Below are 22,522 nucleotides of genomic sequence, written 5' to 3' on the forward strand. Positions count from 1 at the left end.
GGCTCTGCCCCGTCGTGCCGCGGCGGCCAGAGCTCGCTCGGTTCCTTTGCTCTCTTTTTGTTTGTGCGTGTGGACGAGACCCCGGAGCGCGGCGGCGCGGGAGGAGGCGCCTGCGGCGAGGGCCCCCGGCAGACACGAGGAGCTTCTGCACCCAAACCTACCTCATTTTAAGTGTTAGACGGTTTTTTTTCTTGGTTTTTTTGTTGTTTTTTTTTTTTTTCTTGTTGTTGTTTTTAAATGTGAGCCCCCCCCCCCCCCAACCCGTCCGGGCAGACCCTCCTGCCCCCGGGGGGGTCTGTCCCTCTCCCTTGGGCTCCAGGGGACGCGGCCCCCGTCCCCCTCCTCCGGCCATGGCTGCCGGCCCCTCACCGGGGTCCCCGGGGAGAGGAGGGGGGCACGGGGGCGCCCCTGGCCTCGTCCCCCGCCCCGGGGGGGTCCCAGCCGTGCGACGTGCCAAGGTGCGAGGTGGGGACGGGGGCGGGGGGGTGCCGACCCCACTCCCCCCGCACTGGGGGGGCTGGCGGGGACGGGTGGGGGTCCCCCTCGCAGCACCCAGGGCCGTCGGCGCGGGGGGGGGAAGGTTATTTATCTATTTATACCTTATATTGTATATATTAGATGGGGGGGGCTCTTTGTGCTCTGCTGGGCTGAGATTTGGGGTGCAGGGGCGAGGGGGGGCCGCGGCATTTTTAAAATCCCGCTCTCCGAGGGGCTGGGGGGGGCTGGAGCCTCGGAGAGCGAAGCAGCGAGTGGGCATTACACCCCGGCCCCCCCAGCCCTGACCCCCCCCCCGGGGCCACCGCCTGCCCCCCGCCCTGGGGGGGTCCCCGGGGGTCCCCGGGGTCTCTTAACGCACAAACCTGGGCGTGGGGGGGCCCTCCCGTCCCGGGGGGGGGCGAAGGGGGTCGGTGCCCCCCCCCCCCCCGCCCCGGTGTGGCGGGGGCAGCGCGGGGGGGGCCGGGGCGATCTTTAAAGCTGCTTCTGCAACTGGTCAAAGCTGCAAAGAAAAAAAAAAAAAAAAAAAAAGGTTTAAGGTAAAAATGATTTAAACAAAACAAAACAAAAAAAAAAAGAAAAGGAAAAAAAATAAAAAGACAAAAAAGCAAGAGTGGGGGTGGGGGATGAGAAAGTTTTAATAGAAAATATACGAGAAATTTAACTTTCAGAGCTGTACATAGCCGGGGCGTGTAGAAATCCCGTTTTTACCAATACCGAAACCACTGGATGTTATTTTAAAATAAAGCGCGTGAGAAGCCAGGCCGCCTGCCTGCCTGCCTGGGGGGCGGGGGGTCCCGGGGGGGCCCCGGGGGGGCTGGGGGGTCCCGGGGGCCGGGGGGCGCGGGCCGGCCCTCCCAGCGGGGGGCACCGGGAGCCCGGGTCCTGGCACCGGGGGTTCCCCCCCCCCAACGCGGGTATCCCCCCCCACGTGTGTTTGTCCCCCCCCGGGGGGGCTCGGCGGCCCCCAGAGTTGGGGTCCCCGACGTGGTGCCCCCCCCCCCTCCCCCCGGGGGCTTGTGACCCCTCCCCAGGGGACGCTGAGGTGCAGCCCCCTGGGACCCCATGTCGTGTTCCCCCCCGCCCCGGGGACCCCATGTCGCCATGTCGTGTGTGTGTGTGTCCCCCTCGGGGCCGCCGTGACCCGGCGGGAGGGGGAAAGGTCGCCCTACGGTCATGAGTCACGTGTGTCCGGCGCTTCCGGTCACGTGGGAGGTGCTGGCGGAAGCGGGTGCCAGGCGCCGGGCGGAAGTGGGGCGGTGGCGGCGGGACGGACCGGGGGCCATGGAGGTTGGGGGAGACAACGGGGCCGGGAGGGTGGGCACGGGGGGAGCGGGGCCGGGGGCCGCGGCCTGAGCCGACCCACGTCTGTCCGCAGGATCCCGGCTCCGGTCCCGGTCCCGGTCCCGGTCCCGGTCCCGGTCCGGCCGCAGAGAGCCCGGCGGAGCCGAACGCCCCGGGGCTGGAAGGTGATAGCGGGGGTGCCTCGGGGGTACGGGGGGGCCCGGGAGGCGCCGGCTGTCCCGGGGTCTGCCACAGCCTTGGGGGTCCCTGTCCTGGGGGCTGGAGGGTCCCGGGGCCCCGGGGGGGGGGGCGGCGTTTGGGGGGTCCCGGGTTTCGGGATGTCCCGGGGCCCTGGGGTTTGGGGTGTCCCGAGGGGCCGGGGTGGGGGGGGCGGGGGTTGGGGGGTCCCGGGGCCCAGGGGTTGGGGTGTCCTGGGGACTGGGGTGTCTCGGGGTCCCGGGGTTTGGGGGGGTCCCAGGGTTTGAGGGGTCCCAGAGCCCCGAGATGGGTGTCCCAGGGTCTGGGGGGTCCTGGAGTTTGGGGGGTCCCATGGTTTGGGGCGTCCTGGAGCCCTGAGGTGGGTGTCCTGGGGTTTGGGGGGTCCCAGGGCTTGGGTGCCTCGGGGTCCGGGGTGTTCCGGGGCCCCAGGGTGGGGGGTCCCAGGGTTCAGGGGATCCCGGAGCCCTGAGGTGGGTGCCCCGGGGTTTGGGGGGTCCCAGGGCCCTGGGGTGGGGGGGCCCGGGGTTTGGGGGGCCCTGGGGCGTCTCCTCGCTGCCGGCAGGCGCCTCACGCTGCCCGTCCCCAGCGGAGCCCCACCGCGGCCCCTACACCACCTTCATGAAGTCCCACCGCTGCTACGACCTGATCCCCACCAGCTCCAAACTGGTCGTCTTCGACACTTCCCTGCAGGTGGGCAGGGGGCTGGGCTGGAGCCCGGGGACGCGACTGGAGCCAGGAGGCCGGTGTGGGGCTGGGGGTCGGTCTCAGGGCTGCTCGCCCGCCGTGTAACGGTCTTGCGGAGGGACGTAGGCTGCAGGGCGTCCCCGCTGCCCCGGGGGTGCCCCGTCCCCCCCGTGACGTCCCCCGCGTCCCCGGCCGCAGGTGAAGAAGGCTTTCTTTGCGCTGGTCACCAACGGCGTGCGGGCCGCCCCGCTGTGGGACAGCAAGAAGCAAAGCTTCGTGGGTGAGCGAGCGCGACGAGGGGTCCCGGGGGGTGGCGGGGGGCTGGCGGGACCCCGCTCACCCCGCCCGCCCCCTCAGGCATGCTGACCATCACCGACTTCATCAACATCCTGCACCGCTACTACAAGTCGCCCATGGTAAGGACCGGGGCGCCTGCGCGGGGTCGTCCCCGCCGGGACCCGGGCTCTGGCCTCTGCCCGCCTCACGCGTGGCCGCGGTTGATCCCGGTTTCTCTCCTCGCGCCCAGGTGCAGATCTATGAGCTGGAGGAGCACAAAATAGAGACGTGGAGAGGTGAGAGGGATCGCTGCCGCCTGCCTCCTGCCTGCCTCCTGCCCTCCACGGACCTGCCTGGGTGGCCCGGAGCCCCACGGCTCTGCACCGCGCCTGCCCGCGGCGCTGCTGGTCCCCTCAGCATCTCCTTTCCCTGCAGAGCTCTACCTACAAGACTCCTTCAAGCCGCTTGTCTGCATCTCCCCCAACGCCAGGTACGCCCGTGCTGTGGGGAGGGGGCACAGCTGGCGGCGGCGCCCTCGGGTGCGAGGCCGGGGTCCGGGCGAGCCGCGGTTCCCCCTCTCCCTTCTGCCCCGCAGCCTCTTTGACGCCGTCTCCTCCCTGATCCGGAACAAGATCCACCGCTTGCCCGTCATCGACCCCGACTCGGGGAACACACTCTACATCCTCACCCACAAACGCATCCTCAAGTTCCTCAAACTCTTTGTAAGTCCCGTCCCTGCCCCGCGGCGGCGGCGGGGGCCGCCCTGAGACGAGCTCGGCCCAGGCTGTGCCAGGTACCGCCGGCTCCGGGGCGCTGGGGTGGGTGCAGCTTCGGTGCCTCGCGGCGTATGGTGGGTGCTGGGGGGTCCCCGGGACGCCGCGTGGGCTCCGGGGTCCCCCAGGCCCCGCTCCGCACCCAGCGCTCTCCGCTTTCACTCCTAGGACCGCGGCCCAGGCCCCCCACAAGCCAGAGCTGGCAGCACCGCGGGGCCTGGGGCGCGGCAGGCCGAGCCAGCGTCAGCGCTGTCCCCCTCCCCGTCCCCTGCAGATAGCAGAGGTCCCAAAGCCCGAGTTCATGGCCAGGACGCTGGAGGAGCTGCAGATCGGCACCTACAGCAACATCGCCATGGTGCGGACCAGCACCCCCATCTACGTGGCGCTGGGCATCTTCGTGCAGCACCGCGTGTCCGCTCTGCCGGTCGTCGATGATTCGGGTAAGGACGGGGCCCGGCGCAGGGCACAGCGCGTGCTGGCTGTCCCCAGACCGCCGGCTCAGGGTCCACGTCCCCTCCGGTGTGCCAGGACCGGCCGTACGGAAGCCCAGCGCCACGGGCGCCTCTCACAGCTCGCTCTTTCCCTCCCTAGGGCGGGTGGTGGATATCTACTCCAAATTCGACGTTATTGTGAGTACTGGGGGGGCTGCGGAGGTGGGGAGGGGGCAAAGCCTGGGCTGGGGGGTGGACCGCGGGGCGGTGGGGTGGCCCCGCTGTGTCCCCAACGCCTCTCCCTGCCCCAGAACCTGGCGGCCGAGAAGACCTACAACAACCTGGACGTGACGGTGACGCGGGCGCTGCAGCACCGCTCCCACTACTTCGAGGGCGTCCTCAAGTGTTACAAGCACGAGACGCTGGAAACCATCATCAACCGCCTGGTAGAGGCCGAGGTAACTCGTCCCCGGGGCGCCGGTGACGGCCGGGGGGGGCCGGGGTCCCCGCGCCGGCCTCAGCCCCTCCCTGTCCCCTCCGCCAGGTTCACCGGCTGGTGGTGGTGGACGAGAGCGACGTGGTCAAGGGCATCGTCTCCCTCTCGGACATCCTGCAAGCCCTGGTCCTCCCGCAGGGCCCCTGAGGCAGCGAGGGGGGGAGATTCAGCCCCTCCCGGTGCCCCCACCCTGCCTTTCCTGCCACGCCGCGTCCCCCCGGGCCGGTGGGGACCCCACTCACCAGCAGTGTCCAGCAATAAGCTCCAGCCGTGGGGCAGCCCCACGCCGCCCCAGCCCTTCCCGGGGCGGGGAGAGCCCGCGGCTCCTCCCACGCTGCGCCCCAGGGCCGCGATGGCTGGGCAGCGGGTGCTGGGGGCAGCCCCCGACCCCCCCGGGGTGCAAGGCCGGGTTCAGCCACCCCCAGGCCAGGGCCGGCCCCTCTGTGGCCCCTCGTCCCCCTCGCGGGGTTTCGCTGGGTTTGGTTTTAGTCGCCCTCCTTCAGCTCCGTCCGGCCCGGGGCTGCCCCCCCCGCGCCCCCCCGCCCCCCCGCGCTCCCCGCCGGGCTGCGTCTGCGCCCGCCACCGCTTCGTGTGTGCCGCGAAACCACGAATAAACACAGACCTGGCACGCACCCGGCCTCGCTGCGCGGTGCTCGGGGGCACCGGCCGCTGGTGCCGAGGGAGGGGGTGCCCGGAGAGGGGGTTCGCCCCCCCCGCGGGACAGGGGGAATCTGCTGAGCTCGCCCAGCCCCTAAATCCCTGTTTGTTCCGCTTGTGGCTTTTCTAAAAGGCCGGGATTGGGGACGGGACAGGGACGGGGACCCGGCGGGACACGGGGACCCTCCCGGTGGTGACCACGGTGAGCGGGGGGTGTCGGGGCAGGGGCTGGAGGGCAGCACCGGGGGGTGCTGGGGTCCCCGGCGGGTGCTGGTGGGGGTCACCGGCTGCGCGGAGGCCTGGGTTCGCTGCCGGTGCCGCTCGGGGGAGGCGCGAGGCCTGGCCGTGCTGAGCGTGGCACATTCCCGGCCGGGGGGGAGGCCGAGACGTGGCACCCACCACCACCAGCTCCCGCCAGCGCAGGGGTCCGGCACAGGCTCCGGCGCAGCGGTGCAAGGTGAGAGCCGGGGACGGGTGCCCATGGGGCTGGGGGGAGGCTGGGGGGGCCCGGTGCCGTACTGGGGGCTGGTGCCGGTGCCGGTGCCGTTGCCATGCCGCCGCCGAGGGTTGCTAAGCTCCGCTCGGAGCCCGCGTGGGCTGCAGCGCTCGGTGCCAAACCCGGCATCGCTTCGCTTTGTCGCAGGGGGGGAAGGGATCCCGGGGGGGGGGGGGCACCCCCGGGACGGCCGGCGGGGTCCCCGCGGTGTGCCGGGCTCCTGGCCGCCGGGTGCCCTCCGGCCTGGCAGTGCCACCGGGCAGGGCACGGGGGTCCCTGGGGGTGCACGTGCAGCGGTGGCTGCGTGCGTGTGCGGGCGGGCGCGTGGCTCCGCCGAGGCTCCGGCGAGCGCGTGGCTGCGGGGCCCCCCCCGGCCCCTGGCAGCGGGGACCCTCCGGTCCCCCGGTGCCATGCTGGGGGGTCCGGAGCGGGGCGCGGGGCGCCTGCGGATCTGCGAGCGGACCAAGCTGCTGCTGGTGGAGATCGACACGGTGGCGTGTTGCAGCCCAACCGCCGGCATGGCCGCGGGGTGCCGGCCCGCGCCCCCCTGGACCTACCGCCGCATCGCCGGGGAGTACGCGTGAGTGGGGCCGGGCGGGGTGGGGGGGTCCGTCCCCAGCCCTCGCGCCCCTCACGCCCCCCTCTCTCTCTTGCAGGTACCTGGAGAAGCGCTTCGTGGCGGAGCTGGCCCCCCCCTGGCCCCCGGCGCCCCCTGCTCCCCCCTGCCACCCGCAGGACTTCGCCACCCCGGGGCGCCAGAGCCGGGCACCCCCCGCCCGCTGCCCCCCGGGGCAGCCCGAGGGGACGGGGGACGGCGGACCCCGGGGCCGGCACCCCCCGCCTGCGCCCCGTCCCCCGCTGCCGGGGGGCAGGCCGGGCCCCCCCAGCTACGAGGCCCACATGCGGCGGGTGCAGGCGGCCCACGCTCGCCACGGGGGGCCGCCCCCCTACATCTCGCCCCCCGCCTACGACGCACCCCACCGCACCCTGCAGCTCCGGCCCCCCCGGGGAGCGCGCAGCCCCCCGCCGGCACCCCGGGGCCGCAGGGCTGTGCCGCGGGGCTGGAGCCACACACTGCCCCGGGCGGCCACCGAGGCCGGGCACCGGCGGCCCCGCGGGATGCAGCCGTCCCCGGGGGGGCCCGGCACCCCCCGGCACAGCCAGACGCTGCCCCGCGCGGCGGCCGGCCGGGAGCGGGTGCTGGGGCGCGGCAGGGGCCGGCGGGGGACGGGGGGGCACGTCCTCATCGACGCCACCCGCGTGGTGGTCCGGGCCCAGTACGTCCCCCCGCCCCAGCGGCAGCAGGTCCGCTACGCCGGGGGGTCCCCGGGGCCTGCCGCCCCCCCGGGCAGCCCCCCCGCGGCTGCCACCCCCCCAGCGGCGCCCTCGCCCCCCCGGGACCCCCCCGGCAGCCCCCGCAGTCCCTGGCGGAGCCCGGGTGGCTGCGGGGGTCCCCGGGGCCGGCCCCCGCCGCGGCGGCCGGCGCTGTACGCCCAGGCGCTGCGCGAGGCCGTGTCCCGCATCCGGCGGCACACGGCGCCCGACTCCGACTCGGAGGCGGAGGGGGGCGCGGGGGGGTCCCGGTGGCGGCACTGCCGCGACGCCCGTGCCTACAGCAGCAGCAGCAGCAGCCTGGAGAGCATCGGGCCCCCCCCGGGCGCCGCCAGCCCCCCCCGCGCCTGAGGGGCGGGGCTTGGCGGGGCGTGGTGCCCTGGGGGCGGGGCTTGGCGGGGTGCGGTCCATGTGGGGCGGAGCTTGGCGGGGTGTGGCCCTCGGGGGGCGGGGCTCGGGGCTGCGGTTCCCGCGGGCTGACCCCAATAAAGGCTGCGGGATCCCCCTGCGTCGCCTCCGCCCCTTGTGTGTGCGCGGCGAGGGGGGGCCCGGGGCCTCCACCCCCCCCCCCCGGCTCTGCCCCCCACCCCAGGCCCCCCCGGGGTCAGTCGGAGGCCCCGGGCGTCCCGGCGGGCACCGCGGCGCGTCACCGGCCCCCCCCGGCTCCCCCGTAATGAGTAGGTGAGCGCAGCGGGGCTGGCCCGCAGCCACCGGCCCCACGTCACGGCCGGGGGGGGACCCCGGGTGAGTCACCGGGGGGGACCGTCCCCCCCGACGGCCGCCACCTCTTAGTCACGGTGCGGGGGGGGGGGAGGATCCCCGCGGCCAGAGGAAACCGCACAAATAACGTGTCCAATTTGCACGTTATTTAAAACCGGCTCCTCCCCCGCCCCCCTGCGCGACCCTGTCATTATCCCGGTGACACCGGCCGGGAGGTCACGGCGCGGGGCAGCCAGCGCAGCGGGGGACCCAGGCGCCCGGGGCCTCCCGCGCCCCGGGGGTGCCGCTCACGGGGCAGCCCCGCGGCCACGTCACCCCGCGCGTCCCCCGTCCTGGCACGGGGCCTCAGGTGGCCGCACGGCACCAGGGTCCCGTGCCTGGGCCTGACCCGAGCCGCGCCGGCCACCTCAGCCACCGCGGTGCGGCTGCGGTCCTGCCCCGGCTGCCCCGGGGCCTGGCACAGCTCAGCATTGCCCGGCATGGCACGGTACAGTCTGGCACAGCCTGGCACCGCTTGGCACAGCTCAGCACTGCCTGGCGTGTCTTGTACGACCCGGCACGGCTTGGCACAACCCGGCATAGCCTGGCACAGCTCAGTGCAGCCTGGCACAGTTCGGCACAGCCAGGCATGGCTTGGCAGGGCACAACGCAGCCTGGCACGGCTCGGCACAGTCCAGCAAAGCCTGGACTAGCCCAGAGCAGCTCAGCACGGCTTGGCACAGCCCAGAACAGCTCAGCATGGCTCAGCACAGCCTGTATCAGCTCGGCACAGCCTGGCACGGCTCGGCACAGCCTGGCACAGCTTGGCACAACCCAGCATGGCTCAGCACAGCCTGTATAAGCTCAGTGCAGCATGGCATGGCTCGGCACAGCCTGACACAGCCCGACACAGCCCGGCACAGCCCAGCACAGCCCAGCACAGCTCAGCACAGCCTGTATCAGCTTGGTGCAGCATGGCACGGCTCAGCACAGCCTGGCACAGCTTGGCACAGCTCGGCACAGCTTGGCATGACCCAGCATGGCTCAGCACAGCCTGTATCAGCTTGGTGCCTCACAGCATGGCTCGGCACAGCCTGGCACAGCTTGGCACAGCTCAGCACGGCTTGGCACGGCTCTGCACGGCTCGGCACAGCTCGGCACGGCTCTGCACGGCTCGGCACGGCTCTGCATGGCTCAGCACAGCTCGGCACGGCTTGGCACGGCTCTGCACGGCTTGGCACAGCTCTGCACGGCTCTGCACGGCTCGGCACGGCTCTGCATGGCTCAGCACAGCTCGGCACGGCTCGGCACGGCTCTGCACGGCTCTGCACGGCTCTGCACGGCTCGGCACAGCTCGGCACGGCTCTGCATGGCTCGGCACAGCTCGGCACGGCTCTGCACAGCTCGGCACGGCTCTGCACGGCTCGGCACGGCCGGGCAGGGTGCCCGGCGTGGCGCAGGGTGGCCCAGACGCGGGGGAAGCGGCGCGGCCCTCTCTGCGGGCTCCGCTCCTGCCCAAACCCCTCCCGTCCCCGCCGGGAAAAAATCACCTTCTAATTCGGGCTGCGCTGGCGCCAGCGCCGCCCCCCGCCGCCCCCCGAAACCGGGCTCCCCGCGGGGGGGGCGCAGCCGCGGGAGGGGCCCGCGCGTGGGAGCGGGGGGTCCCGTCCGGTACCGGTGGCACCGGACCGGGGCGCGGTCCCGCCCGTGGCCGCCAGGTGTCACCGCGCCGCCGGTGACCGGGGGCCCCGGGGGTCCCGGCGCGGGGGGGGGCCCTGCCCTCAGCATCGCCCTGCCCGCCCGGTGCCAGCGGGGCCGATGTCCCCAGAGCCACGCGTGTCACCGGTGCTGGCGGCGTCCCCGGGAGCCGCGGTGCGGTGCCAGCCGTGTCCCCGGGGAGCCGTGGTCACGCGTGTGCCGGTCCCGGCCGCGTCCCCAGAGCCGTGACCCACGTGCGCAGCTGGCACCGGTCACGGTGCGACCCACGCGTGCCCGCAGCGCTGGCCGTGTCCCCATGGAGCGGTGGCTCTGGCGTGCACGTGGTGCCAGCCACACCACGGCCACGCGGTGCCGGCCACGCCACGGCCCTGGACAGCCACGTCCCACCTGCGCCCACCACATCCCCGCAGGCCGGTGGCCACCAGGTCACGGATGCGGTGGCCGCACGGTGCAGGCCACACCACGGCCCTGGACAGCCGCATCCCACCTGCGCCCACTGTGTCCCCGCAGCCCGGTGGCCACCAGGTCACGGATGCGGTGGCCGCGCGGTGCAGGCCACGCCACGGCCCTGGACAGCAGCATCCCACCTGCGCCCACCACATCCCCGCAGCCCGGTGGCCACCAGGTCGCGGGCGCGGTGGCCGTGTGGTGCAGGCCGTGGTGCCGGCTCCCCTAGGCCGCGCGCAGGAGCCGGCGGGAAGGGGGTGCGGTGAATGCGGCATTGTTGCGCGGGGTTGGAGTCACAGATAATTACCTCAATTAGTTACAATGGCAGAGTAATAAATACAGGCTTAGCGGCTCCTTCCCCACTGCGGCTTCTCAGATTAATCCAGCCCGGGCGAGCGGAGCTGAAAGGAGTGATGGACAATTCATTAAACTCGCCGAATGCCGCACAAGGCACCCGTGAAGGCCGGCGTTAGCCCCCGGCGGCTCCGGCTTTGTCCCTAATTGTTCGTCTCGGGCATTGGTCACCTATCGGGGAGTGGGTGACGGCGACGGTCCCCCCGGGGCTGGCATGCCCGGGGATTAGAGGCCAGCCCTGCCACGGTTGCTGGGCGCGCTGGCCCCGCGCCGGAGGAATGTGGCGGCCGGGGGGGGCGGCCGGACAAGCCGGGCGCTGGCGGGACGCGGGCCCACACCAACCGGAGGCGAGGGGAGCCGGGACGGGGCTGCGCCGCTGCCGGCGGTTAACGGGGCACGGGATGGGGACGGTCCCGCAGGCGGGCTGGTGCCACCGGCCAGCCGATGGCTCTGTCCCCATGTCCCGCACCCCTCAGCACTGTCCTGTCCTCCTGTCCTGCACCTCTGGGAATGACACCGTCCCCCTGTCCTGCACCTCTGGAAACGACCCTGTCCCTCTGTCCTGCACTTCTGTGTGCCATCCTGTCCCTCTGTCCTGAAACTTCGGGCACTGTCCCATCCCTCTGTCCTACACCTGCGGGCACTGTCCTGTCCTTCTGTCCTGCACCTCTGGGAATGACACCGTCCCCCTGTCCTGCCTGTCTGTGTGCCATCCTGTCCTTCTGTCCTGCACCTCTGGGCATGGCTCTGTCCTTCTGTCTTGCACCTGTGGGCACTGTACCATCCTTCTGTCCTGCACCTCTGGGAATGACACCGTCCCCCTGTCCTGCACCTCTGTGTGCTGTCCTGTCCTTCTGTCCTGAAACCTTGGGCACTGTCCATCCCTCTGTCCGGCACCTCTGGGCATGGCTCTGTCCTTCTGTCCCGCACCTCTGGGATGACAGCGTCCCTCTGTCCTGCCCGTCTGTGTGCTGTCCTGTCCCTCTGTCCCACGCCCCTGGGCAGAGCCCCCCCACGCCCCGGCCCTGCCGGGGGGCCCAGCCGGCAGCAGGCCCCGCTTGTGGCCGCCATCCAGCTGTTACCCGGCTTCCCAGATGTGACGGGCCGGCGCGGGGCGGGACCGCCTGTCCCTGTCCCTGTCCCTGTCCCTGCGCCGGCCCCGCCGCTGCGACAGCGGCTATTTCCAGCGCCCGGGCGTATTTGTTCAAGCCGGGGAGGTCTGCACCCTGCAGCCGGGCGCCCGCCCTGCGCCCGGGGTGCCCCTGCCCGCCCGGGGGTCGCGGCTGCCCGAGGTGCCCGGCGGTCACCGGCGCGCAGGAAAAGCTGAGTAACAGAGGTGACTTATAAGAATGTCATTATCTATATTCCTGACTCGCTACCGCAGGAAAACAGGCTATTTTCATGCCCTGTGCGTGTGCAGAATTTAGCAGGCAGATAACTCCCGGCAGGCGGGAGATGCTCGGAGGGTTATTTCGGGCTGTGTTCCTTTCCAGACGTTTTTTCTCGCATTTCTTTATTTTATTTCACCACGCCAGGCTGTGTTTTTACCTTGGCACGGACAGCGGGGGCCCCCGGGGTTTTTTCTCCCCCCCCTCCTCTGGGTCTAAACATCAACTTTTCCACTATCGGCTCCGGGGATATTTCGGGCGGCGGCAGCGTCATCCCGCAGCCTTTGATGCCGCGGATCCCCAGGGGCCCCGCGAGGTTCCCGGCTCCGGCCGCGGGGCAGCCCAGGCTGTGGGGACCCCCGCCGCGGGCGGGTGCTGACGGGAGCGGGGGTCCCCAGGCAGGGAGGGCTCCCTGCCCGCTCCCCGTGGCTGGATGTCACCGCGGCCCCGTGGTTCGGCCCGTGCCGGACACGGGGACGGGGGTTGCAGCCCGTCGCTTCGCTACGGTGCAGTGGGTGCATGCCCACCCTGGGGGGATGCCCGTCCCGGGGGGATGCCCACCCCGATGGGATGCCCGTCCCAGCGGGATACCTGTCCCGGAGGGATGCCCTTCCCAGGGGTGCCCGTCCTGGGGCTACGCCCACCCTGTGGGTGCTTATCCCAGGGGGAGCCCATCCCGGGGGGACGCCCGTGCTGGCGGGGCAGAGCTGCACCCCACCTTTGCCACGGCCTTTCTCCAGCTGCGGCCAGACCCCGCGCACGGGTGCGGGGCCGCGTGTGGGGCCAGTGGCCGATCCCGGCCCCCCCGGCCCCGGTAACCCCGGTGCCCTCCCCGGCCCCCCTCCTCCCCCGGAGCCGAGGGGAGCCGTCAGCCCCGGCCGGGAGCGGTGATGGACGATGCTCATTCCCTGTCTGCCGTCTTGTACCTCCCGTGGCCGCTCCCAACGCCCGGCCCCGGCGGCACCAGCTCTGCCGCCCCGGCAAATTCCAGCGCCGGGGATGCCGCAGCCCAGGTGCCATGGTGATGGGCGCCTCGGCCATGGGGATGGACGCCCCGGCCGGGAGCGGCGGCAGGGACGGCTGGGCTGGAGACGGGCACGGCAGGAGAAAGAAGGGGGTCTGCGGGGAGGGGGTGACGGAGGGGAGGGCAGGGGAAAGGAGAAGGATGGACAGACGGACGGCTGGAGGGGCGGATGGATGCAGAATGGGGAGGTGAGTGGATGGAGAGGGGACGGACGGACGGACGGGGTGGGTGGACGTGGGCAGCGAGGGCTGGCCCCCCGGCCCCGCGCTCTGGGGGACGTCGCTCCCCCCGCAGCTCGTCCCCTCCCTCCCCCAGCCCCCAGAAACGAATCGGGGCAGGACTGATAAAAATATATCCTTTATTCTTCTCTAAAGGCTATCGGTGAAACCTGTAACAAAGCATTATTATTATTAATTATTATTAATTATTATTATCTTTAATTATAAAAAACAGGGCCTGGGGCCAGCGAAGCGCGGGGCGGGGGGCGGCATCAAACCGCCCGCAATAAATATCTTATTTACAGCGAGAAGGGGACCCCGCAGAGCCGGGGTGGCCGAGGGGCGGCCGGGAAGGTGCGTGGCACCGAGCGCGCCCAGGCCGGCTGCCGGCCCCGGGGCGGCCACTCTGCCCGGGACAGGAGCCGGGGCGGGGGGGTCCCCAGGGCGCAGCCACACGCGCACCCATGGGCGCCTTCAATCCAGCCGGGCACCCGTCATGGGGGGTGGCGCAGACCCCCTCCGGGGCTGGGCAGCGTGCTCCCCGGGGGCTCACAGGCACTCGTGCAGCACCTGCGTGTTGGTGCAGTTCAGGCAGCTGACGTGGCAGCACCAGTGGAAGGTGCAGTTGCAGCGCTCGGTGACGCGCTGGGTGCGCGTGCGGTACCCGCGTCCGCAGCACAGCAGCTCGCACCCATCCAGCCCCGGCGAGGAGCTGTTGCAGAAGCGCCCGGCCGTGCCCGCCGTCCCCGTCTTCCCGCTGTAGGTGCAGAAATTGGGTGACTTCTCGAAGTAGACGAGGTCGTGGGGCGAGGGGGGTTTGTGGGCCGGGTTCTCGGGCTCCAGGTGATGCAGCTCCACCCGCGACGCCCGGTTGCTGCCCTTGTTGCCGTAGATGACGCGGGAGGCGCCGTCGAAGCGATCCTTCAGGACGTCGCCCACGGCGCGGAAGGTGGGCAGCCGCATCCAGCACGTGCGGACGGTGCAGGAGCCCGACATGCCGTGGCACTTGCACTCCTGGCGCATCTCCGAGAAGACCGTCTGCGAGGGGGGGGATGCGGGGCACCGTGAGCAGCCGGGGAACCCCGGGGACCGCCGTGCTCCCGCGCCCCGCTTCCCCGCGGCATCACATCACGCTTAGCCTGCCCAAAGCCAGGCGGGAACCCCCTCGCCGACGGTTCCCACCCCACGCACGGGGACAGGCTGGGGGTCTCTGGGGCCGTGCCCATCCCCGTCCCCCCCGGCGCTGCCCGCGGCCCCCCGTGCCCTCACCATGCGCCCGGCCTCGTTGTTGTGCAGGTTCATGAGGAAGCGCAGGTCGCGGCCCTTCTCGCTGGAGTCCACGAACTCCCTCCCGAAGAGGCGCCCGAAGTCGATGTTGTCGCTGCAGCCCCCCCAGTGCCAGTCGGGCCCCCCGGGGCCGCGGCGCCGGTAGTCGCAGGTGCAGGACTCGATGGAGCCCTCCGAGCAGGAGCGGGCCACCGAGTGCGTCACGCCGGCGCTGGTGATGGCGAAGATGAACGCCGTCTCCCGGCAGCCTGCGGAGGGGAGCGGGGCCTCAGGGTGCTGCTGGGGACAGGGAGGGGGCACCTGCCGGCACCCCCAACCCGCAGCCACGACGGGCTGGTGATGGGCCGGGGGCCGGTGATGCCCCGCGGCGAACCAGGGGTGCTTTGCCAAGCATCCCGGCTCGGGGGTGCCGCGGAGGGGGTCCGGGGAGCCCCGCGCCGCCTCCCGCCGCCCCGCGGCCTCACCCCGGTTGACGATTTTGCCGAAGATGTTGGGGCCCTGGGAGGTGGGGCAGTTCCAGCGGCGGTTGCGGAACTGCCACTTGCACTCCTTGATGGCGGTCTGGAGGCCGGAGCTGACGCTGTGCAGGATGCCGGGGTTCTGGCGGATCAGCTTGCGCTGCTTGCGGCTCAGCAGCTGCAGGCTGGGGTCCAGCACCAGCTGCACGTTCTTGGAGTCCGTCAGCAGGTTGGTGGACGAGGCCACGTTGATGATGCCCCTGCGGCACAGGCAGGGACGGCGATCACCGGGGAGGGGTCCCCGGCACCCCGCTCCCCACCGCACCCCCCCGGGGGCCCTGACCCGGCTCCTCTCCGCTCCCGGAGCATCCTCCTCCCCGGGCATCCCCTGCCACCGCCCCGCGTCCCCCCCGGGCGCACCTGCGCACCCCATCCCCGGGTACGGCGCAGCCGGTGCCAGCCCCGCTCCCCCCCACCCCACCCCCGGTGCCGGTGCCGGTGCCGGTGCCGGTACCGGTACCGGCGGACTCACCACCACCGCCCGCTGTTGTTGACCGCCAGCGTGTTGGAGAGGGAGGAGAGGGCCAGAGCCCAGAGCGCCCGGAGCGCCAGCCCCAGCGCGGCGGCTCGCATGGCTCCGGCACCGGGAGGCCCCGGCAGAGTGCGCGGGCGAGCGGCCGCCGGGGTATTTATGGTGCCGCGGAGCCCCCGGCCCGGCCGCTACATCCACGCGTGTTTCCGGACGCGCGGGGCGCGGGCAGGGCGGGCGGCTCCGCTGAGGGCGGCCGCGGGGGGCCGCGGGGAGCGCCGGGCGGGCGGGCGGACCGGCACCGGCACCGGCACCGGCACCGGCACCGGGCTGCAGCCGCTGCCCGCGGCGCGGCGTGGGAAGCGCGGTGCCCGGCGCTCCCTGCCCGGTCCCCGGAGCGCGGCGTCGGGCGAACCGTGCGCGGTGCCCGGTGCCGGTGCTCGGCGGTCCGTACGCGGTACCCGGTGCCCGGTGCCCGGTGCCGATGCTCGGCGGTCGGTGCACGGTCCCCGCTGGCTCCCCGGGGAGGCGGCTGGGCTGGACTCGGCTCGGCGCGGCGGGTGCGCAGCGCTCAGCACCCGGGAGCATCTTCCAGCCCCTTCCCTCTTATAGGGGCGGCGCGGAGGGTCCCCATGGGCCGGTCCCGCCGAGCGGGGCCTCCCCGCGTCCTCGCCCTAACAATGGGGAGCGGCGGAGCCGCGGCACCTCTCACGGGGCGGCCGGAGCGGCGGCGCCGGGCCTGTCCGTCACGGCCCGGATTAGCCCGGCGGGTGGCTGCGCCCCGGCCCCGAGCGCAGAGAGCGGCCGGGGAGGGGGGGGACACCCGGCTGCCGCCCCCCGCCCTCCCCGCACACGCCTACCGGCACCGGCACCGGCGAGGGGAGGCCGGCACGGCCCGGGACAGCTCCCGGCGCAAGGAGGAGAGGGGTCCCGGAATAGCCCGGGCCGGGCCGGGCCAGCTCCGGGAGCGGGGGCCGGGGATAGCCCGGGATCTCCCGGGACGGCCCCGGGCGCACGGGAGGGGCAGAGTCCCGGGACAGCCCGGGGCGCACGGGGGACCCCAGTCCCGGGACCCCCGGCTTGGGGGGGGGGACGGGACGGGACGGGACGTGCAGCCCCCCAGGGCGCGGCACCGTCGGGGCTGCGCCGGTCGCCGGTGCCGGTCCGGAGCCCCCGGCCCCCTCCCCCGTCCCGGCGGCCGCCCGTACCGGTCCGTGCCCGGCGCGACGGGGCGGCCGCGTCCTCTGGCCGCTCGGGGCCGGGCCGGCTGCGGACGGGGCCCGACCACCGGCCCCGCACCCCGGGCCCCCCACGGACGTGTCCGTGGGCACCCACGGCGGGGGCACCCCCGGGGCGCCGGGCCTGGACCGGTACCGGGTGTCGGAGGGCGGGAGGGGTGGACCGGGGGGAGAGGGGGGAGGGAGGGGAAGGGCAGGGGGTGCCCGGGGCGGGGGGGGGGGGGGGGGGGCTGGCGTGCCCGTGGACGGGGCACGGTGACGCGGGGCCGGTGCCGTGCCCGTGGGGACGGGGGTCTGTCCCTGCTGTCCCCTGCCCCGGGGGGGGGACGACGACGGGACCCCCCGGAGGGGGGGGGGGGGGGGCTGGGCCGAGCTGCGCCCCCCGTTGTGGCGGGGTAATCCCCCCGCGGCCGTTTCCCCGGACCAGTCATGCGGGGCCGGATTAGCCCCGCTCGCCCGTCACGGCCCGGGGCCGCCGCTCACGGTTTCAATTCAAGGACGGACAAAGCCCGGGGCGGCGGCGGCGGAGGGGAAGGGGGGGGGGGCTCGCACCGGGCACCCCCCCTCCCCCCCCCCGGCCGGCGTCTGCTCCAGGACGCCGCTCCCGCCCCCCCCGCCCCGGTTCCCGGCCGGGCCAGGCGGTGTCCGCGCCCTCGGGCCGCCGCCCCGTCGGGGCTCCCGGGGCTGAGGTCAGCGGCCGCGGGGAGGCCCCGGGGCGCGGCCGGGAGGGCCCTGCCCGGGGCCGTGCCACCAGCGGCGGGGCCCAAACCCCCCCCCCCCCGGCTCCGTCCCGGGACCCTCCCGGGGGTCCCCGGGCCTCCCCCGCTCCCCCCCGTCCCCTCCGCTGCCCCGGGGGGGCGATGCTCGGTTCTCCCCCCCCGGCCCCGGGGCGTCCGCGGGAGCGCGGAGAGGCTCCCGCAGCCGTCGGGGCGGCCGGTGCTACCGGTACCCCCGGGGCGGCCGCCTTTACCTGCCCGGGGCGGGGAGGGGGGGGAGCGTCCCGTCCCGTCCCACCGCACCGAGCAGGGGTGGACGGACGGACGGTGGGACGGACGGACAGCGGGACAGCCCGGCGGATCGACGGACGGGGAGCGGGGCGGGGGGGAACGGGGATGCCCCGCGCCCGCTGCCAGCCCCTGCCCGGTCCGGGAGCACCGGGACGGCCTCGGTACCGCACCGGGCCGGGGCGCGGGGAGCCACCCCGGGACCCCCGTGCGCTTATCGGGGTCCCCTTCCCCCCCCCCGTGCGGTTATTGGGGTCCCGCCCCCCCCGTGCAGCCCGGGACCCCCCCCCGGTGCTCATACCGGGAGGGGGGGGCAACGGGACCCCCGCTCCCCTCCGCCCCATCCCGCCGCCCCCTCCCGGTGCAGCCCCCCCCCCCGCGCTGCTGCAGCCGCTGCCATGGAAACAGCTCGCGGCTCTCGCGAGCTCGGCGCCCCCCCCTTCCCCCCCCCCGCGCTTTTCCCCGCGCGCCCCCCCGGGCCCGGTGCGGGGGGGGGGGGGCGGGAAGCGGGGGTGGGGGGAACCGGGCGCTCTCGCGAGATCGGCGCGATCGGGCCTCCGCTTCCGGCGGCGGGAGCGGTGCAGAGTCAGCTGCGGGCGGGGGGCGCCACCGGTACCGGCACCAGGTGCGGGGGGGCCCGCACCGGGAGCGGGGGGGGCACCGCGCATCGGCGGCGGCGGCGGCGGCGGCGAGGGGGGGGGCCCCGCGGCGGCGCGGGGGCTGCGGCGCGTTGTGGGGGTGCACGGTGCACCGGGGGTGCGGAGCCCCGGGGCGGGGGGGGCATCGCAACCGGGGGAGGGGGGCGGGATGCGGTGCGGCGCGGCGGGGCGGGGGCGGGGGGCGATGCGGGGGGGGGCGGTGATTTGGGGGTGCGCTGCAATCCGGGGGGGGGCGGTGCGTTGGAGGGGCGCAGTGCGGGGGGGGGCGATGCGGTGCGGGGAGGGGGCGTTCAGGGAATTCGGGGGGCTGCGGGGGGGCACCGGGGGCGGGCGGCATCCCACGGGCGGGGGGAGCGCTGCGGGGGGGGGCACGGTGGGGGGCTGCGGGGGCGGGGGGGCCGCGCAGGGGCGGGGGGGCGGGGGCTGTGCCCCCCCCCGGAGGAGGGCTGGGACCCCTGCCTCAGTTTCCCCAGCGCAGAGCCCTGGCCTGGCCACTTTGGGGGGGGGGCACGTCCCCAGCACGGCCGCCCCCCCCCCCCCGAGAGGGGTGGCCTCCACGGCGCGCTGGCTCCCGGTGGCCCCCGAGCCCTGCGTCCCCCCCAGGACATGGGGGTCCCCGATCCCCGCAGCCCCCCCGGCGCACGGCGGGGATCCCCGGAGCCCCGCTCCCCGCCCCGGTTCTGAGGGCCGCTCCCCGCCCCAGCGCCTGCCCCGTGCCCCCGCAGGATCCGGCCTCGCCTGCGGACGGAGCCAGCGCCGCCGTCACCATGGGCAACATCTTCGGGAACCTGCTGAAGAGCCTGATCGGGAAGAAGGAGATGCGGATCCTGATGGTGGGGCTGGACGCCGCCGGCAAGACCACCATCCTCTACAAGCTGAAGCTGGGGGAGATCGTCACCACCATCCCCACCATAGGTGCGCGGGGTGGGGGCGCGGGGGGGCCCCCTCCCCGTCAGGGCTCCTCGGGAGGGGGCTCGCGGCCCCGCGTGCCTCAGTTTCCCTCCGTTGTCGCTCCCCGCAGGCTTCAACGTGGAGACGGTGGAGTACAAGAACATCAGCTTCACCGTGTGGGACGTGGGTGGGCAGGACAAGATCCGGCCCCTCTGGCGGCATTACTTCCAAAACACCCAGGGTAGGACCCCCCCGGGCCGCGGGGCGGGGACGGGGCTCGCCGGGGAGCGGGGCGGCTGCGGGGCCGGCCGGATCCTGCGCTCCCAGCAGCGCCCGCTCGCTCGCTCTCCCCAGGGCTGATCTTCGTGGTGGACAGCAACGACCGGGAGCGGGTGAACGAGGCGCGGGAGGAGCTGATGCGGATGCTGGCGGAGGACGAGCTGCGGGACGCCGTCCTCCTCGTCTTTGCCAACAAGCAGGTGGGTCTGGGGGGGTCCCCGTGGCCGGGACCATCCCCGGGGCGTCGGGGCTGGTGTCTGGGTGCCTGTGGCAGGAGCGTGCCTGTCCCCGGGGCGTCGGGGCTGATACCTAACAACCCCAGTGGCAGGACCGTGCCCATCCCTGCGGCATCGAGGCTGGTGTCTAAGGGACCCCGTGGCAGGACCACGGCCGTCCCCGTGGCGTCGGGGCTGCCGTTAAACAGCCCCTGTGGTGGGGCTGTGCCCATCCCCGTGGCATCAGGGCTGGTTGTTAACGCTCCCTCCGGCTGCACCGTGCCCGTCCCCGTGGCATCAGGGCCGGTGTCTCGCATCCCCATGGTCGCCCCGTGCTCCTCCCTGCAGCATCAGGGCTGGTGGGTGTCGGGACTACCGTCGGCCCCCGTGGCAGGATAGCGCCCGTCCCCGTGGCGTTGGGACTGCCGTCAGCCCCCGCGGCGGGATAGCGCCCGTCCCCGTGGCGTCGGGACTGCCGTCAGCCCCCGTGGCAGGATAGCGCCCGTCCCCACCGCGTCGGGACTGCCGTCAGCCCCCGTGGTGGGATAGCGCCCGTCCCCGTGGCGTTGGGACTGCCGTCGGCCCCCGCGATGGGATCGCGCCCATTGCCATGGCGTCGGGACTGCCGTCAGCCCCCGTGGCAGGATAGCGCCCATTGCCATGGCGTCGGGACTGCCGTCAGCCCCCGTGGTGGGATAGCGCCCATCCCCGCGGCATCGGGGCCGGCGCGTGACGCCGTCTCTGCCCTAGGACCTGCCCAACGCCATGAACGCGGCGGAGATCACGGACAAGCTGGGGCTGCACTCCCTGCGCCACCGTAACTGGTACATCCAGGCCACCTGTGCCACCAGCGGGGACGGGCTCTACGAGGGCCTCGACTGGCTCGCCAACCAGCTCAAGAACAAGAAGTGAGCAGGCGGCCGCCGGCCCCGGCCCCCTCCCCGTGCCCCCGGACCTCCCCGGGGCCGAGCCAGGCCCCCCCCGGCCGCCCCCTCCCCACCCCGGTTGGGTTTTGCTTTCTTCTGGCACCGGTTGCTGTGGGGTTTTTCGCCTTTTTTGGGGTCTCCTCGGTTCCCCTCGGATCTCGTGTGTGCGTGCGTGGAAATATAGCTATATATAACGTATCTGGGGGGCGGGGGCAGAGCCCCGGGGAGCGGGATGGGGGCTGGGGGCGGCCCTGCCCGGGGGGGGCCATGCCGGGGCACCCCGTCCCCCTGCATGTCCCCGCACCCCTCGCCTTCCTCTGGACCAAACGGGGGGGCAACGGGGCCGCAGGGGGCATTTGGGACCATACACGCCTCCCCCCCCCCGCCCCAGCACCCCCTCCCGGCCCCGCGTGCTCCCCGGGGGTCCCACACGTCCCCGGCCCCCCCATGTCACTTCGAGGCAGGTCTCCTCCCCGCAGCGCGACCCCCACGGCGGGAGGCACGGGGCTGCTGGGACCCCCGTGGTCCCCCCCCAGCCGTGACCCCGCCCCGCCCTGGCCGCCTGCACCCCAACCCCATGCCAGCATAGTGATTGTATGTCCCTGCCCCTGACGGACGGACAGACGGACGGCCCCGTACTGTACCCCCACCCCCTCGGCACCGTATTTATACCCCCGGTCTGTGCTTGGTGTGACGTGTCGCTGCGGCTCTGCCCCGTCCGGGGACGTGTGTGCTCGCCCCCCCACCCCGCGCCTGAGACGGTGGGTGACCCCCGGCCCCCCCTTGGATATTAAACATGTTTTATGTAGCGCTGCCCCACGGCTCTTCTTCCGCAGCCCCCCGGCGCGGGGGTCCCGCGGAGGGGGACGGTGATGGACAGCCCCGGGCCGGTTTTAATTAGAAAGAGCTTAGCGGGGCGAGGGGGGCTGGCGGGGGGGCGAGGGGGGCCCCCCTTCCCAGGCTCATCTTTAGGGGAATATTGGATGAAATGGTAAATCCCATTAGCGCTAATCCCAGCTGGGGCGTGGGGACGGTGCCAGCGCCGGGACGGGCGCGAGTGGGGCTCAGCCCCCCTGCGTCACCCCCCCACGGGCCGGGGGACCAGTTGAGTCCCGTTTGGGGCCAGCGCCGCTGTCCCCATCCCTGTGTCCCCTCTGCATTGGTGGCTGGGGGGCTGTTGGCACCCAGGACCCCCCCGTGCCGGTGTCACCGAGCCGGGGCGCGGTGCTGGCTGCCTGGACACCTGGGTTCCTCCAGTGCCAGGGGGCTGGAGCGGGGGTGACTGGGGTTCCCCGGTGGGCTGGGAGCCACGGAGCCGGCACCGGCGCGTTCCCACCGGCCGGGCCGGCGGCTTTGTCTGGTGGGGGCCAGCCCGGCGCTGACCTGGTGGCCCTAATCCCATTAGCGCCCCGGCCCCCAGCCGCCAGCCCGGCTTCCCCACCGCTCGGCAACCGGGGCTGGTATGTGGGTGCGCCGGTGGGGCCGGCGTGCCGATGCCGTCGTCCGGGAGCTGCACCGGGGCCTGCGCCGGCACCGCCGCCAACGGGGCCACCACCGCCGGCACCAGGGCCATCGCCGCCAGCACGGGGCGAGGGAACCGGGCTGCCCCCCGTGTGCCCCCCCCCGAGCCGGCACTGCTCCCCGTCTTCCCGGGGCCGGTGGCCCCCCGGCGCAGGGATGGGGGCTTTGGGGCAGGTTCGGCTCCTCCGCGGCCCCAGCCCAGCCCCGGGCCCCTCCGGCCGGCTCCTCACTGGCGGGGCTCAGCGTCCCTTGTCCCGCACGGCCGGGGGGCTGGCAGGGGTGCTGGGGTGCCAGGAGAAGGGATGCTGTGCACCCACTGGGTGCCGGGGAAGGATGCTGGACCCGGGTGGGTGACGGAGAAGGGTCCTGGGCCCGGGTGGGTGCTGGAGAGGAATCCTGGACCCGGGTGGGTGCCCGGGAGGGGGTCTGGTCCGGGTGGGTGCTGGAGAGGAACCCTGGACCCGGGTGGGTGCCCTTGGGGGGGTCCTGGTCCCGGGTGGGTGCCGGTTTCTCCAGGCTTTGC

General features: G+C 73.8%; 4 protein-coding genes across 7 annotated transcripts; 3 read left to right on the forward strand and 1 right to left on the reverse strand.

Annotated features, from left to right (window-relative positions):
* Nucleotides 1-12: 12 nt before the first annotated feature.
* PRKAG1 (protein kinase AMP-activated non-catalytic subunit gamma 1) lies at nt 13-5,295 on the forward strand. 3 transcript variants are annotated; one of them, XM_087771417.1, is made up of 12 exons: nt 13-173; nt 1,874-1,964; nt 2,585-2,688; nt 2,881-2,962; nt 3,040-3,098; nt 3,209-3,254; nt 3,394-3,448; nt 3,554-3,680; nt 4,006-4,171; nt 4,323-4,360; nt 4,474-4,620; nt 4,707-5,295. In XM_087771417.1, the coding sequence occupies exons 3-12, from the start codon at nt 2,617-2,619 to the stop codon at nt 4,803-4,805; spliced, it is 891 nt and encodes a 296-aa protein (XP_087627543.1). In that variant the 5' UTR covers nt 13-173; nt 1,874-1,964; nt 2,585-2,616; the 3' UTR covers nt 4,806-5,295. The 3 variants fall into 3 exon arrangements, with proteins under 3 accessions (XP_087627543.1, XP_087627542.1, XP_087627540.1); XM_087771414.1 differs by lacking the exon at nt 13-173 and adding an exon at nt 1,653-1,785; XM_087771416.1 differs by lacking the exons at nt 13-173; nt 4,707-5,295 and adding an exon at nt 1,651-1,785 and having other exon boundaries at nt 3,900-4,171; nt 4,474-4,576.
* A 141-nt stretch (nt 5,296-5,436) lies between these two features.
* On the forward strand, nt 5,437-7,651 carry DDN (dendrin). Of its 2 annotated transcripts, XM_087771413.1 has the most exons (3): nt 5,437-5,772; nt 6,317-6,391; nt 6,468-7,651. In XM_087771413.1, the coding sequence occupies exons 2-3, from the start codon at nt 6,330-6,332 to the stop codon at nt 7,492-7,494; spliced, it is 1,089 nt and encodes a 362-aa protein (XP_087627539.1). In that variant the 5' UTR covers nt 5,437-5,772; nt 6,317-6,329; the 3' UTR covers nt 7,495-7,651. The 2 variants fall into 2 exon arrangements, with proteins under 2 accessions (XP_087627539.1, XP_087627538.1); XM_087771412.1 differs by lacking the exon at nt 5,437-5,772 and having other exon boundaries at nt 5,811-6,391.
* Nucleotides 7,652-13,541: 5,890 nt separating this feature from the next.
* On the reverse strand, nt 13,542-15,370 carry WNT1 (Wnt family member 1). The gene is made up of 4 exons (XM_087771418.1): nt 15,270-15,370; nt 14,744-14,997; nt 14,262-14,527; nt 13,542-14,030 (listed from the first exon to the last, which is right to left on the reverse strand). The coding sequence occupies exons 1-4, from the start codon at nt 15,368-15,370 to the stop codon at nt 13,542-13,544; spliced, it is 1,110 nt and encodes a 369-aa protein (XP_087627544.1).
* A 2,634-nt stretch (nt 15,371-18,004) lies between these two features.
* On the forward strand, nt 18,005-21,286 carry ARF3 (ARF GTPase 3). The gene is made up of 5 exons (XM_087771433.1): nt 18,005-18,133; nt 18,893-19,082; nt 19,189-19,299; nt 19,413-19,537; nt 20,303-21,286. Exons 2-5 carry the CDS (start codon nt 18,935-18,937, stop codon nt 20,462-20,464), a joined length of 546 nt encoding a protein of 181 aa, XP_087627559.1. The 5' UTR covers nt 18,005-18,133; nt 18,893-18,934; the 3' UTR covers nt 20,465-21,286.
* The last annotated feature ends 1,236 nt before the right edge of the window (nt 21,287-22,522 follow it).

The sequence above is a fragment of the Nipponia nippon genome, unplaced genomic scaffold (genome assembly GCF_047370975.1).
Source record: "Nipponia nippon isolate SJK-2023a ecotype South Korea unplaced genomic scaffold, ASM4737097v1 scaffold_35, whole genome shotgun sequence".
Taxonomy (NCBI): Eukaryota; Metazoa; Chordata; class Aves; order Pelecaniformes; family Threskiornithidae; genus Nipponia; species Nipponia nippon.

Coding starts and splice junctions, on each gene's coding strand:
- WNT1 (XM_087771418.1), bottom strand. CDS start 15,370: ATGCGAGCCGCCGCGCTGGGGCTGGCGCTCCGGGCGCTCTGGGCTCTG. Junction 14,998..15,269: donor AACAACAGCGGGCGGTGGTG/GTGAGTCCGCCG, acceptor CCTGTGCCGCAG/GGGCATCATCAACGTGGCCT. Junction 14,528..14,743: donor CGGCAAAATCGTCAACCGGG/GTGAGGCCGCGG, acceptor TCCCCTCCGCAG/GCTGCCGGGAGACGGCGTTC.
- ARF3 (XM_087771433.1), top strand. CDS start 18,935: ATGGGCAACATCTTCGGGAACCTGCTGAAGAGCCTGATCGGGAAGAAG. Junction 19,300..19,412: donor TTACTTCCAAAACACCCAGG/GTAGGACCCCCC, acceptor CGCTCTCCCCAG/GGCTGATCTTCGTGGTGGAC. Junction 19,538..20,302: donor TCGTCTTTGCCAACAAGCAG/GTGGGTCTGGGG, acceptor TCTCTGCCCTAG/GACCTGCCCAACGCCATGAA.
- PRKAG1 (XM_087771414.1), top strand. CDS start 1,672: ATGAGTCACGTGTGTCCGGCGCTTCCGGTCACGTGGGAGGTGCTGGCG. Junction 2,689..2,880: donor TCTTCGACACTTCCCTGCAG/GTGGGCAGGGGG, acceptor CCCCGGCCGCAG/GTGAAGAAGGCTTTCTTTGC. Junction 4,361..4,473: donor ACTCCAAATTCGACGTTATT/GTGAGTACTGGG, acceptor TCCCTGCCCCAG/AACCTGGCGGCCGAGAAGAC.
- DDN (XM_087771412.1), top strand. CDS start 6,222: ATGCTGGGGGGTCCGGAGCGGGGCGCGGGGCGCCTGCGGATCTGCGAG. Junction 6,392..6,467: donor CGCATCGCCGGGGAGTACGC/GTGAGTGGGGCC, acceptor TCTCTCTTGCAG/GTACCTGGAGAAGCGCTTCG.